The sequence below is a fragment of the Perissodus microlepis genome, chromosome 12 (assembly GCF_051167445.1).
Source record: "Perissodus microlepis isolate ML-2025 ecotype Zambia chromosome 12, ASM5116744v1, whole genome shotgun sequence".
Taxonomy (NCBI): domain Eukaryota; kingdom Metazoa; phylum Chordata; class Actinopteri; order Cichliformes; family Cichlidae; genus Perissodus; species Perissodus microlepis.
In genome coordinates, this window is record NC_140472.1 from 1,055,340 (window position 1) to 1,073,771 (window position 18,432).

General features: G+C 44.0%; 1 protein-coding gene across 1 annotated transcript; it reads right to left on the reverse strand.

Annotated features, from left to right (window-relative positions):
• Positions 1–1,579: 1,579 nt before the first annotated feature.
• On the reverse strand, positions 1,580–15,111 carry hmgcra (3-hydroxy-3-methylglutaryl-CoA reductase a). Its single transcript, XM_084946594.1, has 20 exons — positions 14,931–15,111; positions 14,459–14,632; positions 14,254–14,365; positions 14,082–14,169; positions 13,914–13,998; positions 13,727–13,832; positions 13,097–13,203; positions 12,895–13,011; positions 12,655–12,815; positions 12,129–12,382; positions 11,894–12,054; positions 10,378–10,572; positions 9,309–9,467; positions 9,036–9,193; positions 8,727–8,832; positions 8,085–8,255; positions 6,816–6,956; positions 6,571–6,729; positions 5,391–5,545; positions 1,580–1,885 (listed from the first exon to the last, which is right to left on the reverse strand). The coding sequence occupies exons 2-20, from the start codon at positions 14,618–14,620 to the stop codon at positions 1,834–1,836; spliced, it is 2,649 nt and encodes an 882-aa protein (XP_084802720.1). The 5' UTR covers positions 14,621–14,632; positions 14,931–15,111; the 3' UTR covers positions 1,580–1,833.
• Positions 15,112–18,432: the final 3,321 nt, after the last annotated feature.

The following is an 18,432-nucleotide window of genomic DNA, read 5'->3' on the forward strand; positions in this document are numbered from 1 at the left end:
TCCTCCCAGCTGGCATCAGTCCTGCAGGGTCCTGCAGTCCCGTGGTCCCCGGCTGTCGGGACCCTGCAGGATCTCTTCACACTTTAGTGTCTGATGTACATGATTTAAGAATCCTCTTTTGCACACTCTCAGTCTTACTTACTCATCGTTGTATTTAACTTTTATCACTACATCATGTTATAAGGCCTTCAGTGTGGGTTAGTACCTCTAACTTCACACCCCCTGAACACATTTTGTCACCTTATGACCACAAACTTTACTATTACATCATACTTTGTAATATTGATCCATGGGGTCAATACTACTTTGTTGTAAAACAGCTCAGTCAGATTGGATGTTGAGCGTCTGTGAACAGCAGTTTTCGAGTCTTGCCACAGATGTTCGGTGTGATTTAGACCCAGTCACGTGGATATTCTTTGATATAAACCATTACATTGGAGCTCTAACGTATGTTTAGGGTCATTGTCTGCATGTCTTCATCCCAAGCTCAAGTCCTTTGCAGCCTCCTACAGGTTTTTCTGCCATGTGTTTAGCTCCATCCAACTTGATTATCTAATTAGGTGACTTCTAAAGGCAATTGATATCACTGGATTTTGTTTAGGGGTATCAGAGTACAGGCTGAATACACAACACAATTTTCAGATTTTCATCTGCTTAAATTACTTAAGGGATCCAGAAAATGGAGCTCTCAGAAATGAGGAAAAGAAACAGACCAATGAGGAGGCTCGTGGATGCAGTGATGAAGGGCATGCAGTGGGTGAGGAAGAGGGTGATGACCCTCTGTGGGCGACCCTACAGAGAGCAGCTGAAAGAAGAAGAAACAACAGGCCAACTGACTGACCTCCACAACCAGCACCATGAGTGATGTGTGATGGAGTTTGTCATGGTCCTGAGTCCTTGGGGCTGGGGAGATGTTGCTGTTCTGGTTCTCTGTACGGGTTTGGTCCTGAGTTCATCTGAGTCCACTGATTCCCAGTCCCTGTGTTTCAGCCTGGGTATCTCTGCTGTTTCCCTGTTTTATTTTGATAGTCTCCTCTGTAATTTTAATCTGTAATTTTGCTTCCTTTAATCTGGATTAGTGTCAGCTGTGGGCTGTTCCCTTTGTTGTCTGTTGTGAGCTCCCTCGTGGTACGTGACCTTCTGTCAGCCTATAACTCAGCTTCGTTCCAGTTTTGTTGCTTTGCCATTTCCAGCACATAAAGCTGTGGTTAAGCTTCTGTGTGATGATTTCTTCTGCTGGATCCACACATGTCTGCAGCAGCAGTGCTAATGTTGCTGCCACGTGTGCTATTATGGTCAAAGGCAGTCAGCTACTGTTGCATTACCACAAATGTGCTTTTACTTTTGTGTAGTATTGTAGTGTTTGTGTCAGGATGTGGACACGTTTTTATAAAACCAGCAAAATGTAATCAGTAGTTCTCGAAGACTGAAGTGCAGACTGAATGTTTAACAGCTGAACCGTGTCCTTGTTAGACAAAGAAATGAAATAATTATGAAGCATAAAGTGTGATAAACAGCATGTCTCACACATCAGTTACAAGTATGATGGTATTTGTATTCACAGCTCTAAGACTGGACGTAGGAGGGGAGGAATTTTAATTTGAATCCAGTGGGCTGTAAAGCTTACATCATTCTGCTGAAATAAAAGAAGTCATGAACTGATTGTTCATGTAAACATACTGATTCATCCTTTAATGTCAGAATAGAAACTGCTCAGCAGAAAGTCTCTTTGATTTGAATCGTCTTTAAGGTCATCGATGAATCACTCGCCGCTTTCCGACTGGCCACATGTTTCCAGTAACCTGAGTTTTCCCAGCAGACCCAGCTGTTCTTTCACGATGCTTCCCTGGTGCACGTTCCTGTCTCCTGCAGGTTTACCTTCGACCTGTGAACAGAAGAGTCAGAACAGGTGCCATCATGGCATCGTTGCACCAAAACAAAGACAGAATAGATTCATTAGATCTTTGCGGTTGGTAGAATTAAATAATGATTATTGACATTCACATTTTAAGTATAACACAATAATTTAAATGAATTATTCATTATTACAATTCATTATAGGGAATTCTTCTGATTTTGACAATGTGACACTGTGACAGCCCTGCAAATATCAGGATCAGCTCAATAACACAAATCAGTCTGCTTGCTTCAGTGAAGTGCAGCTCTTCTGTTTGACTGGCTGTAGATAAAGAATCATTAGGTAAGAGTTTGTACAAACACAAATACATACAAATACAAATTAGTCTAAGAAGGTGGTTCCCAAACTGTTTTTGCAAGGCCCCCCTTTGTTCTACAAGAACCCCCCCATTGGCACAAACACATCCTCCAACCACACACACCCAGATTTTGTTTTTAAATTCCATTGCAGTTTATTTCACACCTCTTGGTTTGTAAACAATGAAACAAATAAAATTTTGCAATTGCAAATTGCATTAAATTACAGGTAGGAATAAAATAAACTGCTACCTACATATATATATATATATATATAGAGAGAGAGAGAGAGAGAGAGAGATGCTCTAGAGAGCAAGATAAAAGCAGCACGGAGGGAGGTTAGCCAACTAACGGAGTTGCAGAAAGGTGCGGCAAAGAAGGTGCATAAGAAATACAGCAAACTGTCCATACCTGAGGCCTTGGAAACTGCCAAGCAAAGACTCACAGCCTTGGCCAGCCGCTTGAGGAGGTACACCAGAGAGATAGAAGGCAGGAGAATAAACCAGCTGTTCTCCACAGAACCAGCAAAGGTGTACTCTCAGTGGCAAGGGAACAATAAGAGAACAGCACCACCAAGGCTGGAGACGGAGCAATACTGGAAGAGCATATGGGAGAAGGACGCAACCCATAACGGCAATGCTCAGTGGCTAGTGGATCTGAGGGCAGACCATAGCGACCTCCCTGAACAGGGACCAGTAACCATCACAGTGGCAGATATCCAAGAAAGGGTCTCCAGTATGAAGAGTTGGACAGCACCAGGGCCCGACATGGTTCACGCCTACTGGCTGAAGAAGCTGACTGCACTCCACGAGCGTCTGACAGCACAAATGAACCAGCTGCTAGTTAACGAGAGACACCCGGAATGGCTAACCGAAGGTCGAACGGTCCTGATCCCCAAGGACCCCAAGAAGGGACCGGTCCCATCCAACTACCGACCAATAACCTGCCTCAGTACTACATGGAAGCTCCTGTCAGGCATCATATCGGCTAAGATGAACAGGCACATGGGTCAATACATGAGTGGGGCACAGAAAGGGATTGGCAAGAATACCAGAGGTGCAAAACACCAGCTACTGGTAGACAGAACAGTCAGCCGAGACTGCAAGACCAGACTGACCAACCTGTGCACTGCCTGGATTGATTACAAGAAGGCCTATGACTCAATGCCCCACAGCTGGATCCTGGAATGCTTAGAATTGTACAAGATCAACAGGACCCTAAGAGCCTTCATCAGGAACTCAATGGGGATGTGGCGTACAACACTAGAGGCCAACTCCAAGCCCATAGCACAAGTCACCATCAAGTGCGGGATCTACCAAGGAGATGCTCTGTCCCCACTGCTGTTCTGCATAGGCCTGAACCCCCTCAGTGACATCATTAACAAGACTGGCTACGGATACCGACTACGGAACAGAGCAGTTGTCAGCCACCTCCTGTACATGGATGACATCAAGCTGTATGCCAAGAGTGAACGAGACATCGATTCACTGATCCACACTACCAGGCTATACAGCAATGACATTGGAATGTCGTTCGGACTGGAGAAGTGTAGTCGAATGGTAACGAAGAGAGGGAAGGTAGTCAGAACTGAGGGGATTGAACTACCAGAAGGCAACATTGCAAACATAGAGGACAGTTACAAGTACCTGGGGATCCCGCAGGCGAATGGGAACCATGAAGAGGCCGCTAGAAAGGCTGCAACCACCAAGTACCTGCAGAGGGTCAGGCAAGTCCTGAGGAGTCAGCTGAACGGTAAGAACAAGATCCGGGCCATCAACACCTACGCCCTGCCCGTGATCAGGTAACCTGCTGGGGTAATAGGCTGGCCAAAGGAGGAGATAGAAGCCACTGACATAAAGACAAGAAAGCTCCTTACCATGCATGGAGGGTTTCACCCCAAGTCCAGCACCCTGAGGCTGTACGCTAAGCGGAAGGAAGGGGGCCGGGGACTGGTGAGTGTCAGCACCACAGTCCAGGATGAGACAACGAACATCCAAGAATACATTGGGAAGATGGCCCCAACTGACCGAGTGCTCAGTGAATACCTCAGGCAGCAGAAACCCAAGAAAGAGGAGGGAGACGAGGAACCATCATGGAAGGACAGGGCCCTGCACGGTATGTACCACCGGCAGATAGAGGAGGTGGCTGATATCCAGAAGTCCTACCAGTGGCTGGACAAAGCTGGACTGAAAGACAGCACAGAGGCACTAATCATGGCAGCACAAGAACAAGCTCTGAGTACAAGATCCATAGAGGCTGGGGTCTATCATACCAGGCAAGACCCCAGGTGCAGGCTGTGTAAAGATGCTCCAGAGACAATCCAGCACATAACAGCAGGGTGCAAGATGCTAGCAGGCAAGGCATACATGGAACGCCATAACCAAGTGGCCGGCATAGTGTACAGGAACATGTGTGCCGAGTATAACCTGGAAGTCCCGAGGTCAAAATGGGAGATGCCCCCAAGGGTGGTGGAGAATGACCGAGTTAAGATCCTGTGGGACTTCCAGATACAGACGGACAAAATGGTGGTGGCTAACCAACCGGACATAGTGGTGGTAGACAAACAGAAGAAGACGGCCGTAGTGATCGATGTAGCGGTTCCGAATGACAGCAACATCAGGAAGAAGGAACACGAGAAGCTGGAGAAATACCAAGGGCTCAGAGAAGAGCTCGAGAGGATGTGGAGGGTGAAGGTGACGGTGGTCCCCGTGGTAATCGGAGCACTAGGTGCGGTGACTCCCAAGCTAGGCGAGTGGCTCCAGCAGATCCCGGGAACAACATCGGAGATCTCTGTCCAGAAGAGCGCAGTCCTAGGAACAGCTAAGATACTGCAGGACCCTCAAGCTCCCAGGCCTCTGGTAGAGGACCCGAGCTTGAAGGATAAACCGCCCGCAGGGGCGAGATGGGTGTTTTTTTTTTTTATATATATAATTTGCCTTTATAAAATATCATCAGGAAGTTTATATATATCTATATATATATATCTATATCTATATATATATATATCTAGGTATATCTATATCTATACCTAGACAAGACCCTCCCATGTGGAATAAGTGAAGTACTGTGAATACTTTTTGGATTTGCAGTATAACAAAATATAGGTTGATTACTGCTTCTATCTGAATACTACGTTAATAATAACGTAACTCCAACACTGGATTATAGGCTCTTACCTGTTGTGGGTCATGTGACTCTTGACCAGATGCCCAGCAGCCAGAGCAGCCATCAGTGAGAGCTCTCCAGCAAGTACGGTGGCACACACGATCCTGGCCAGCTGTCGGGCGTTCTCACCTGGACAGTCCTGACTGGCTCCTTGCACACCCAGCATCTACACACACATGTGAACGCACAAGTTATATGGCAACCAAATCCTTCCACTGATGCAGCTTTGAATGAAACAGTGCTGCTAATCCATTTTTGACTGTGTAATCTTTGTCATTTAAGAGATCTGTAAGGATCTAAAAACCACACGACTGTGACATGTTTGTGTCACTGTGCACCAGCACGCCATATATTTCTGCTCACACTTGCACTTGGTGCATCCTCTTGAAATATTTACTCTCCTAGCGTTTTTCCTAAAATCAAATCTAAGAACAAAGTTTTTAGTTGTGACTCACTGCAGACGCACAGGTACAACAACACGACTGTGCAAACTAAAAACAGTCGTCATGGAGACACGGTCCAAGCTGAAATCCAAAATGTTTTATTTTTACGGACACTGCTGGACATTTAACATCTGCATAAAGTAAATGTGTCGCGTGTTCACTGCGTGTGTTTAATAAAAAGTCCTCGGGGACACGTGTCACTGATTTGTAATCGTCCAGGCCAGACAGACATGAACTGGGAGGGAAGCAGAAATAAAAACTGTATTTATTGAATCAAAGTCTTTTTAAAAAGAGCTTTAAAAGGATTGTTGAGGAAGCTACGCCTGCTTCAGCGTAACATCATTGTTTTCACTTTTTCTGCTGCAGATGATCGACTGTAAACGGGTTTGCTTTGTTTCTCTCCCGTCACTTTAGCTAGCAGCCTGCTAAACTCTTTTCACGTGACTCAGTGACTCAGGACAACTCACTGATCTACTGTTACAGCAGCGAGTTACATGACTGACAGTTTTACGGCCTCTTACTTTGTGCTCACCCTGCAGGTTTCCCTCCTGCTGAGCTCTTCATACACTCAGACCGTGCACCACACATCCATCAGTCTTTCTCGTCATTGTCATTACTGACACCTCTAACTGAACAATATTACATGATCCTAAACATATAACAGTTGTGTAACCACTTCAAAATGAAAAGGACTGCCCAGTGTTAACTGTTGATCTTCGGTTGCTTGACATGCTTGATGTGCTTGTACCTGCAGACAGGCCTGTTGTGGAGGCAGGTTGGTTCCTCCTCCTACAGTGCCCAGCTCTATAGATGGCATAGTACAGCAGATGTGCAGGTCGTCTCCTGCTGGGCCTGACGGCTCCATGAGGGTGATGCAGTTACTGCTGCCCACTGACTGAGCTGGGTCCTGTATGCACACACACACACACACACATTAACACAGGACACATGGGAATAACTCTGATGCACAGCATTTCCTCACAGGTCATTTACCTGTCCACATGCTATGTAGATGGCTGTGACCAGGTTGGCTGAATGTGCATTAAAACCTCCGATGCTTCCTGCCATGGCTGAACCCACCAGGTTCTTGTTGATGTTAACTTCCACCAGAGCCTCTGTGCTTGTTTTCAAAACCTGAAGGGAGCGAGACCGAGACAGCAGCATGAAACGCTGTCGTCATTTTACCATCCATCAAAGTGATTTATGAGAAGTGCAGCCACGGTTTGCTTCCAATGAGCTACATCAGAGACCTGACAGGTGGAGCCGTTCTCAAACATCGAGTCGTTGTTAAATGACAACAGGAAATACTTTAAATACTTTTTAAAATTCAAATCTTTTCAAATGAAAATAGAATTTTAAATGTGAGTGGAGTGTTTAGATTAAAGACGAGTCTCTGCCAGAAAGATGTGCTTCATGTAGGTTAAATCATAAACACCTTCATTTACAAACTGCATGTTGTCTTTGTCTAAAGTTTACATTTGTTTAATGATCGGAAACATTCGGGTGTGACAAACATAAATACACGAGGGCCAAACACTTCTCACACCACTGTGCACACAGTACTGTAGTGATTCTTTGTAACACAGTACTGTGTGCACTCTTACAGTATTGTGTTATAAAGAATGTGATTCTGAAGTTCAGTGTTTTGTGCCGCAGAAAATAAAAAAGCACTGAATGATTGATCAGATCAACATGTTTGACTCAAACCTGTGGAGTAAGATCCTTTAAGACTAAGAACAGCAGATAGTTTAAATATCAGGGTCATTTTCCAAGTCCTCGAAACTCTTCTGGACATTCAAATTGGTTTTTTCCTGTGAACAAACGGTGGTTCAGCTCAAGCAGGTCCCCCAGTAGGACACTGGAGTCTCCAGATGGGACACACCCAGTGACTCATAGGTAGCACAGGTAAAGAACTCTAACTGCACCTGGTGGGTAAAACCACACAGTTGTGCTCTGTGACGTCATCCTGTGAGAGAGACGATAAAGGTCCATCAGACTTCTGAGTGTTATGATCAATAACTTATATCCTGTTTCTTCAGTTTTGTGTGACAAATTTAATCCTGTTTTCTGTCATACTGTTTTTAACCCAACCCAACCCTTAAGGTTGTGCTTAGAATATAATTCTCTAAAAAGCAGAGTCAGTACGTGCATCTTCTACGACTCTCCAAGTCTTTAAAGTGAAAGTTTGCTTCACTGCAGGTTTCTGCTGAAACTCTATTGGCAGACAGTTAGTCCCAGTAAAGGTTACACAGTGTTTCCTACCTCTCTGACCACCTTGGCAGGGATGGTGGCTTCGCAGACAGCAGACTTTCCCCGGCCTTCGATCCAGTTGATGGCAGCTGGCTTCTTGTCTGTGCAGTAGTTCCCACTAACAGCCACCACCTGCAGCTCTGGGAAGTGCTGCTGCAGTAACCTCAGAGCCTCCTCTGTGCCCTGCGGGTAGATCAGATTCCTCACGTATGGTTGCTACGTCATAAATGCATCTGACACAGCGACGCAGTTTCATGCTGATAAACGCTGATCCATCTAAAACAGTGTTTCCAGAAGTGCTGAATAAGAACCATTGTTAATCCAGTATGAGTGAGCACTGGGTGATGGTGTAAGTAAACGGTAAATGGCCTGTATTTGTATAGCGCTTTACTAGTCCCTATGGACCCCAAAGCGCTTTACACTACATCCAGTCATCCACACATTCACACACTGGTGATGGCAGCTACATTGTAGCCACAGCCACCCTGGGGCGCACTGACAGAGGCGAGGCTGCCGGACACTGGCGCCACCGGGCCCTCTGACCACCACCAGTAGGCAACGGGTGATGTCGCAGAGTCAGGCAGAAATCCCTTTAACAAAACAACACGTGTGTTTCTCCACATTAAACAAAGCTGCAGACACGACCACAGTCACCTTAGAGATCATGTTCATCCCCATCGCATCTCCAGTCTTTGAATGGAAGCGGATATAAAGATTTCTCCCTGCCAGACCCACCAGCAGCTTCTGAAGCCTCGCAAACCTGCAGACAGCAATCCTCCGTCACACAGGAACAATACACACTGCAGACACACAAACAGACACTGCAGACACACAAACATAGACTGCAGACACACAAACAGACACTGCAGACACACAAACATAGACTGCAGACACACAAACAGACACTGCAGACACACAAACATAGACTGCAGACACACAAACAGACACTGCAGACCAGTTTACCTGCTGGTGTTGTCAAAGGCGGCTTTGATGGCCTGAAAACCGTCGGTGCTCTCCAGCCAGGCTTTGACTTCAGCAGCACGGCAGGCAGAGGGTAGTCTGACTACAGGGCCCCGAGTCATGCTGTCAGCCAAGATACGACTACGGGCTCCCCCACCCAGCTACACACACACACACACATATATATGGTTCACAGTGTTTTCATATACTGCGTTCATGCTGTAACTGGTCCTGCAGCACATGCAGAGTAGCAGTAACAACACATGCAACACTCACTGCGATTGCTCGACAGCCGCGGTTGGTGCTGGCGACCAAGCAGCCTTCCGTAGTTGCCATGGGAACTTGGAACTGTTTCCCATCCAGAAGTAGTGGTCCAGCCACACCCACAGGTATGGGCACATAGCCAATCACGTTCTCACAGCAGGTGCCGACAACCTGGAAAACAATGGCTGTGTTCAAAATAACTTACTGACATTTTATTTTAAATCTAAGAATTGATGTTTTTACCAAAATAGTTTCTTAGAAAATTAATACTGTACTGGAAATTACCACTACATCCCAGGAAATAAGGTGAGAGACAAGAATGTGAAAACTTTATTAATCTCACAGGTGCTTCAGGACAGTAAGAACAGTAACTAAAATAAATAACACAGATACAACAGAGCAGCTGTAATCATAAATGTCCCAATATATTACACACAGCTAACATAGACAGTAGCTCACACTGAGACGCCCCTCTCATTATACTGACTGTGTACTTTTCAGTGTGTACAGTTATTGTAGTGTGTACGTGTGCTTCTCCTGTATGACGTGATGCTCCATCATGTTGTCACCTGTACGACTGTAAATACACCTGAGCTTTCCTCCCACTGCTCTGTGGGTCAGGCTGCAAAGTTCTGTGTTCATTAATGTTACAGTTATATTAGTAATTATAAATGGTAATGATCAGTATAACTAGGCTCACATGGTCAGATGTTGCAGTTACAAATGTTTGTTTTAATAAAGCTTCTGTTTAGTTTTTTTAACCTTAAATGACCTTTGACCTTTTGTTTGATCTGTTTGGTGCCTGTTTTCTTTGTTTTACCCAGCGCTTTGTGACTTCCTGTTTATCAAAATAAACTTTACTTCCTTAACAGGACTTTGCTATGATGTGTGTGAACACAGTCATTACAGTTGTGTGGTGATAGCTTATAACAAAGAATGTGTAACAGGTACAACACTCTACTAAAGTCTTCCTCCTTTCCTTGCCCCGTGGTAAGGCCCTTTGCTTGAAATGTTGAGGTAAGTTTGGAGCAGTTCAGGCAGAAATTAGACTACAACAGTGGAGAACGCAGTTGTGTCTCACCTTCGAGTAGTCATAGTTTGTGTACGGTAAAGAGGAGAGCGCAGAGGAACAGGGAAGCTTGGTTGATAACATTTTTCTTCTAATCGCCACGCCTCGCTCTGCGGTCTCCATGATGGCTTCCAGTTTGTAGGCAGGGATGTGTTTAGAGCTGACCAGGAGCATCACCTCAGCATCACTCAGGAAACGAGGGCCCAGCTGCAACAACCAGACTCACGATCAGTTATATAGTCTGCGCAGACCAGTCGCTGGGGATTTACTTTAAATACATGATAATAAATAATATACAGTAAGATAAAATAACTAAAAGACAGAGAAATAATTATGTCTTCATAAACATGTCATTTTCCCCCCACAACAAATAAACATTATGGAAAACAGGTCATAGCCAGTTCATTAAATGATGATGACTGTTGGCATTGACACCATTTATAGTTTAGCATACACGCTGCTTATATAAATATCTACACAGTCATAACTCAGTGGTAAATGCTGTGGACTACATGCATGCTGTGGTCAAACATTCACTAATTCATTGAATTTCATGGTAATTTGGTTTAATGTTACTTTGTAAGCTGCACGTCGGCCAAATGATTCTGGCATCATTGGCAGAGTTTATTTAAAGTAGCTGCTGTGTGTATAAATACTTTTGACCCCGTATTTGTACTTTTACCACAAAAATGACAGAAAATTCAAACTTGTGAACCAAATTCTTGTTTTTGAAAATCTTTCCACGTTGGAAAAAGAACAGTTCAAAGACATCAATGCGTCTGAGGTTACCGTGGCGTCCGTGACGAGTGTGTGTAAACTGCAGCTCTACAATCACTGCAGATCACACCTTTGTGCAGGTATTGTTTCTTTAAGTAGAGGTGATCTGTTTAACTTATCAAACTGCAACTGAACGAGGTGGAGGTAGGCGGGGTCAGGTCTGCTTTAAAGTGAAGGCAGTCCCATCTTGTAGCTGCAGTTAGCTGCTCTTACTAAATTATCGAAAGTTGAAACTTTTTGTGGGCTTGTCAGTCTTCCCGTGATAAAGCCGAACCATTTCAACTGAAAGGGAAACGACATGAGTCAGAAAAGATGAGGAAGGACAAACATGTCAATGGCCTCCACCTGGAAACACTTCCTGCTTGGGGGCCATTGTTTTCCCCTCTTCTCCACATTAACACCAAAGCCGCTGAGGCCGACACCCTCGACTACCTAACTGATGAGGTCAGGAGTTTAACTGAGTTGATTCTATACTCTGATTGAAACGAGCTCCTTTCATTACCAACAACATAACATGTTATGTCAGCATAACTGCGTTCAAAGCAACATAACGACCCTGAAGTCCAGCACATATATAACTGATGCCTGAGCAGATATGTGCGGGAAATTATTAGCATTCTTTAAAAGATCACAACTGATGGCAACAGTTTTAATATCGCATGATTCAAAATAAAGAAAATGACTAAACGTTTGTGGAACGAGTTCTCAGCTTTCGAAGACGGGCTTCAGCGATTTGCGTCTAACGGCTGACCTTAGGGTCGTTGAGGATGGCCACACAGTCGTTCAGGTCTCTGGGCTTTTGGGGGAGCGTGTTCTCCGTGCTCTCAGACTTGGATTCTTCTTCCCTCATTACAAAGAAGCTCCTTGGATGATGATTGTTGTCGGCAGCAGACAGGGGCCGGATAACCTCATCTAGGATAACAAGGTTGAATTTGATAACAAAGCGCTAACAAGTCCGTCTGTTTTACCACTATCAGTAGACACACCTCTCTCCTCCTTATGGGCAGGTCCTGGAACAGCCATGGTGTGAGCAGGGGTGTGGCATCGTGACGTAACTAGATCCTCCCTGCAGCAGGGCTCGGATGGGGATGGAGGATTTAGGGTGTGTGTGGAAAGGGAGATGGGGTTCTTCAGTGACAGCGTGGATTCCATCTCAGCCTGTTCAAAGAAGATGTACTTGATAGCTAGCAGCAGGGCCAAGAGCAGACAGATCATTTGCTCTATGTCCATAGTTATCATCCTGTAAGGTAAGATGAAGAGGAACATGTTTCACTTCAAAAAAGCACGACAACAGGAATGTCCAGGAAAACTCTGCAATTCCATTATAAACACAAACACAAAGCACAGATGACCCTGACCATCCATCTCTTCACAGAACAGAGTTTTTGCCCTTTATGTCTCACATAGAAAGTCTCATACGTTCAGCAGCTCAACAACATGTGCAATGCTCCATGGGGCAGTCATCACAACTGTGCGAACGTTAAATTAAAACAACCTAAACTATTGCATCACCTCGTGAGGTAGAACTGCCAAAGAGGTTTATCCGGCTCAATTCTCCTGGGTGAGAAGTGGTCCAGCTCCATGCCGACCCCGAGCATGTCCACTGCAGAGTTTATGGACAATGGTTCAGCAATCCAGCGGCTGTGAGCATGAACCATGACCAGGCCAAGAGACTGAACGTGGAGCAGAGACAAACATTACACAATTCTTCAAATAAAGACAAAGACACTAAGTAACCCGTTAGAAGTTTACCATGATCATTTTGACCCTCTGTGTTACAGGATTGGGTTTGTTGTCCTCCTCCTCCATTGCTCTGGACAAATCGTTGAGCTGCCAGATAGGATGGCCCCCCTGACTCTCGCGGGACAGCTGAACGAACAAATAACAGGAACAATCAAAGAAACCCGCACAAACATCAACATGTCAGACAAATGCAGGAAAGCTGTGCCCTTACCTCCAGCAACAGGGAAACACATGCTGGGAAGAAAGTCATGAACACAAAGTAGTTGGCCAAGACAGACATGCATCCAAAGCAGCACATGATTTCCAACTGCCTTACACCTGCAAGACACCACACAGATATCCGACAATGCTCGACAACAAGTCACACCTCTATAGCATCATAATTATGAAAATAGAAAGGCGTTATTCACTTTCTACAAACAACACTCAGTTTCTAAAGTCTGTCCACTATTATAACAGCAATGATAAATTCAGTGTAGTGGCCAGCTTGGTGACCTGTGGGGGAAGAAACCACACCTGGCTGATGTCACTTCAGTCGACACTAATATGTCCAAATGATTTCACAAATAGAAGAAAACTTGTGATTAATAGTCAAACATGTGGGAAACTCAACTGGTGCTAAAGTGACCAGACATAAATACACGACAGCTTCCAGCAAGCTGTGAAAACAGATGATTCAAACAGTGCTTACTTCACAGCAACGTAAAGGTGGCTTCAGGTTACATGTAAAACAGTATGTTTGTGTCAGTATCTGACATCGGTTCATGGAAACTGTGGAAAACAAGCTCAGGAACCCACAAGCTAGTCTCTCCTAATGCGAACACCCAACAGGAGCACATACCTGACATGGTTCCCACTCCGATCACTAAGCATTCCACCAGAGCATCCAAAGTAAAGGCAGGTCCAAGTACCGCCATCCCATGAGCAATGTTATCCCTCACTTCATCCTGAAAACATATGAGTGATATATCAGTTTCTCAGCTGCTGTTAGGATGTGGCAATAAAAACCAAAATATAATAGTGCATACCTGAGAACTAGAGCTTAAGGCAAACTTGGCGAGAGCGCATGCTTTGGAGAGGTCGATGAGAAGCAGAAAGAAGGGCAAAGCCTCACTGAAAGACAGGATCAAACTCTTTATCGCACGTTTCTGAAAGAGCTCCTGAAAAAAGGGCCTTTTTATCGAGTGTGTCCTTACTTGAGGCCAGTGAGCTCCTTATCAAGAAAGTGAATGACAACTGTGCTGAATACAAAGCTGGAGAAGATGGTGAAAAGGCCAGCAATGCCTACAGGAAACGCAGATGGAGTCAGGTCAAAAGGAAGAAACATCACTGACATGTCCTACAAACACATGAGCACTGATAATGTACCTAAAATATATTTGGACCCCAGCTGTCTTAGGTTCTGGAACTGAAAGTAAATATAGACGATGGCGATACAACGTGTAATGGTGAGGATGATGACGTCACTGCTCAGAATCTCCTGCAATAATAAAAAACAATAGAATGAATAGACTAACAATACAAACATATGTGTGGCACCACTTGTTATTATTGACACTGATCCTTTGCTCACCTCTGTTTTGGGGCAGTCAAAGTTCCAGCCACATATCTGGTCATTCCCAGTGAACATGTTCATGGACATCATGCAGACAGTGAGGGTGACTGTCCCCACAATCACCTCCCAGGGGTGAGAGGCCACCACGAGGCCGTGGGCACGGAACACGCGGGTCAGCATGCTGCAGCGGGGCTACAACATAACACATGTAAACTGAAGAGCTTTCCGAGGATGTCCGATGATAATCTGACAGTTTGAAACGGGATGGATTCGTTTGATTTCTACAGCGTCTGGTCAAACGCGCTTAATACGTTAAGATAACAGCCCGTAGAAATGGTTACTGACAGGGTTCGGTTTTACACCACAGCTATTTTAAAGTGCTAAATAAGAAACTTTATTTATACTATTTCAATAAGTCAATTACTCATATAAACCTGCAAGTTATTATTATTTTGCTAGTAAAATGTCGTTGTGTGAGTGACTGACTTACTTGGTAAGAAGATGATTATGGAGGTCTGATTAACACAGCCCGCCGTGCAGGAGATGTAAAGCTGCAGATTACACTGCGCTTCACCTCCCGGTGTCACCACACCGATGGAACCATGGCACGCTATGGTGTCATGCAGCACTTCCACCTATCAGGTCCGTCTGACGCTTCGCTAGCGTCGTTTCCCCGCCCCGTTTCCTAGGCGACAGTAGTACTAGGGCATGGCCAAAGCTAAAACGACTAATCTCGCCACACACACCAGGCTGTATGTAAAGATCACGGCATGTTAGTTAGCTGTTAGGCTTTAGAGTCCCCCTTTTATTTATTTTAAATAAATTAAAAAAACAAAACACATATATATAATAATAAAAATAATGATAAAATACATTTTAAATAACACATTCTAACCGCGATGTAGTGCCAATATAGCGGCACCATTTGAATCCAACGGACCGGGGTTATGGAGCGACCCTAAATACAGGAGGAAGACATGAATGAACCTAGTCCGCTCATACCTGAAGGCTGAAGTCTTCTTCTTTGTTTTTTATTTTAAGCAAAAAAGTTGACAAAGCTCTAAAGCTTTTGACGTTCACACACACACACACACACACACACACACACACACACACACACACACACACACGCACACACACACACACACACACACACACACATATATATGTATGTGTGTGTGTGTGTGTCAGATTACAGAAGAGCAAATTCACTCTTTCTTGCCACAAGAGCTAAATAGTAAAGTCAATATGAACTGGCAGCTACAGCGTTGTGTTAATCCTACTGGATTCTGTTTCCACTTCATCACATCAGTCTTCACAGTCATGTCACTTCCACTTCAGCTGATTTACGTTTGGTATTTCATTTTGCAGTATTTCATTAACCACTGTCCTGTTTACAGTTTTTGTCACTGCACTGTATTGCTCTAAATGTAATGTATTTCATATATATAATCTTTTGTATATGTTTGAATAGCACAACAGAACATAAAATGTGGGGTCCCTATTTTATCTGAAATTACAGTATAACTATATTTACCTACTAATACTAAGGTATTTACATTAAAAGAAGGGAATAGAGTTATTTTACCTTATCTACATCCAGGTGTTTAACAGGAAAGGAGACACAAATTGTAAGGAATTACTGAGTAAGTACTGCTTAGGTTTGTGCATATTCTCCTTTGTCCCACACGCCATCAGACTGTTTAACTCCTCTCTGGAGGGGAGAGGGAGGGGAAACAGGAGGACAAAGGAGGGGGGAACAACTAAGCTGTAGTGCCTCTTCACTTCACTGTGCAATTACCTTTTGTGCAATACTTTTTGTTAATAGTCAACGGTGCAATAGACTTCAATACTTGAAATGTGCAATTCACTTGTATTTTTATTTTTATTCCTATTTATTCTATTTATCCCCTTTGTATATTTTATTTATATATGTCTCTGTATTTATATATGTGTGTATATATATATAATATTCTGTAACTCTGTAACTTCTGTCGGTGCTGTGCTTTTTGGAAACCGAATTTCCGAGAGGGAAACCGAGGGATTAATAAAGTTTTATCTTATCTTATCTCTTATCTTATTCAATTGTCTTTTTATATGAAATATAAAAATGATACTTTGATAGTTCTCATTATTATATCTGAGCCTGTTTTTATTCACCTTTAATGAAAAACAAAGAACATGAAATACTTCTTAACCGGAAAACGAGCTTTAACTACACAGTGCCAAACAAAACAATCCTTTTTCTAGAGTAACTCTAAATGCAGTAATCTTAATTACTGTGTAAGTCATTTTAAGTACTGGGAAGGACACACAGATTATACTGTAAGTAATTTTGTTGATTTATTTTAATTGTCAGTGAGCCCTTCATTTCCGGGCTCAAAGGTAATTGGACAAATTAAATAAGTGAAGATAAAATGTTCATTTCCAATCCTTGGTTGGAAACCCTTTGCTGGCAGTGACAGCGTGAAGTGTTGAGCTCATGGACGTCGCCAGATGCTGGTTTCCTCCTTTTTAATGCTCTGCCGGGCCTTTACTGCAGCGGCCTTCAGTTGCTGTTTGTTTGTGGGCCTTTCTGTCCAAAGGTCAGTCTCAATGCTCAGCTGAGTTAAGATCAGGTGACTGAGCTGCCCATACAAGAATTTTCCACTTCTCTGCTTTAACAAAGTGCTGGGTTTCTTTGGCTGTGTGTTTTCAGTCATTGTCCATCTGCATTATGAAACTCTGCCCAACCAGTCTGACTGCATTTAGCTGGATGTGAGCAGACAGTCTGTCTCTGAGCACCTCAGAGTCACTCGGCTGCTTCTGTCCTGTGTCACATCATCCATAAACACTAGTGTCACGGTGCCACCAATGTTCCCTCTAATGTTTCATGTGTGTGGGCGAACACACAAACTCCCTGAGCGGCCCCTTGGACCACTGTGAGCAACAGCAGACGTGTGCACTGTGCTCACGCCAGCGTCGAATCCATCCAAGTCACATGGTTTATTAAAATAATCAAATTACAGCATTTACATTTATGTTAGACTGTGGCGGACCACCAGGTGGCTCCACTCACACCCAAGTTGAAGGGAAGTGCTGGGGTGGAGATTTTGGCGCTTACTGTATGTGAAGTTCTACAGAGCAGTGGCGGAGCGGGGGTGTGGCTTACTGGGCTTAAGTCCCGGTTGTTTTTTCAGAAGCCCGGGGTCTTTTGGAGTGTAATTTTTTCATAGTTAGATGCCTGGCTGACAACTGTATAAAACAAAAACTACACACAATATTCGAAGCACATAGTGTACACTGTGGGAATTTACGACTGTGCGTGAATCCCCCCTGATATTGGTATGATCCGAGCTCAGGCACTAAGCGACTGAGCGAGGGGGCGGGGCAGCTGCTGCCTGCGAGCGCGCTGTTAGAGAAACGCAGCCAGGCAGACAGAGGAGAACTGAAGTTCGACCAGGTACCAAAGCAAATCATTCGTACTGTACAAATAATGTAAATATGACGGTGAATCACCAAAGATTGATATCAAACGGATCACTTGACCCATATTATGTTACTCGCTCTTCAAGTGAATCAACAAATGGCGAAATGAAAAGCCGAACAACAACAACGCTGTTTCTTTAGAGAGTCTTAGCTTACATGTGTGTTTATTTCATATTTTCAGTTGTTTCCCTCCACGGCTGAATAAATCGGTTTCAGTAATGCGCTGATATACAAGAATGTACATAAGGGGCTTCTTTCAAAGAAAAAACTCAGGTAGTATTTTATATATTATGCTTTGTATGTTGTTCAGTATATTTCTATGCAAAACAAGAGGAACTTCAATACACAGCAGTATATACACAGCAGTACAGGGAGTGCAGAATTATTAGGCAAATGAGTATTTTGTCCACATCATCCTCTTCATGCATGTTGTCTTACTCCAAGCTGTATAGGCTCGAAAGCCTACTGCCAATTAAGCATATTAGGTGATGTGCATCTCTGTAATGAGAAGGGGTGTGGTCTAA

Coding starts and splice junctions, on each gene's coding strand:
- hmgcra (XM_084946594.1), bottom strand. CDS start 14,620: ATGCTGACCCGCGTGTTCCGTGCCCACGGCCTCGTGGTGGCCTCTCAC. Junction 12,383..12,654: donor TGGCAGTTCTACCTCACGAG/GTGATGCAATAG, acceptor CTTACCTTACAG/GATGATAACTATGGACATAG. Junction 9,468..10,377: donor CAAACTATGACTACTCGAAG/GTGAGACACAAC, acceptor ATTGTTTTCCAG/GTTGTCGGCACCTGCTGTGA.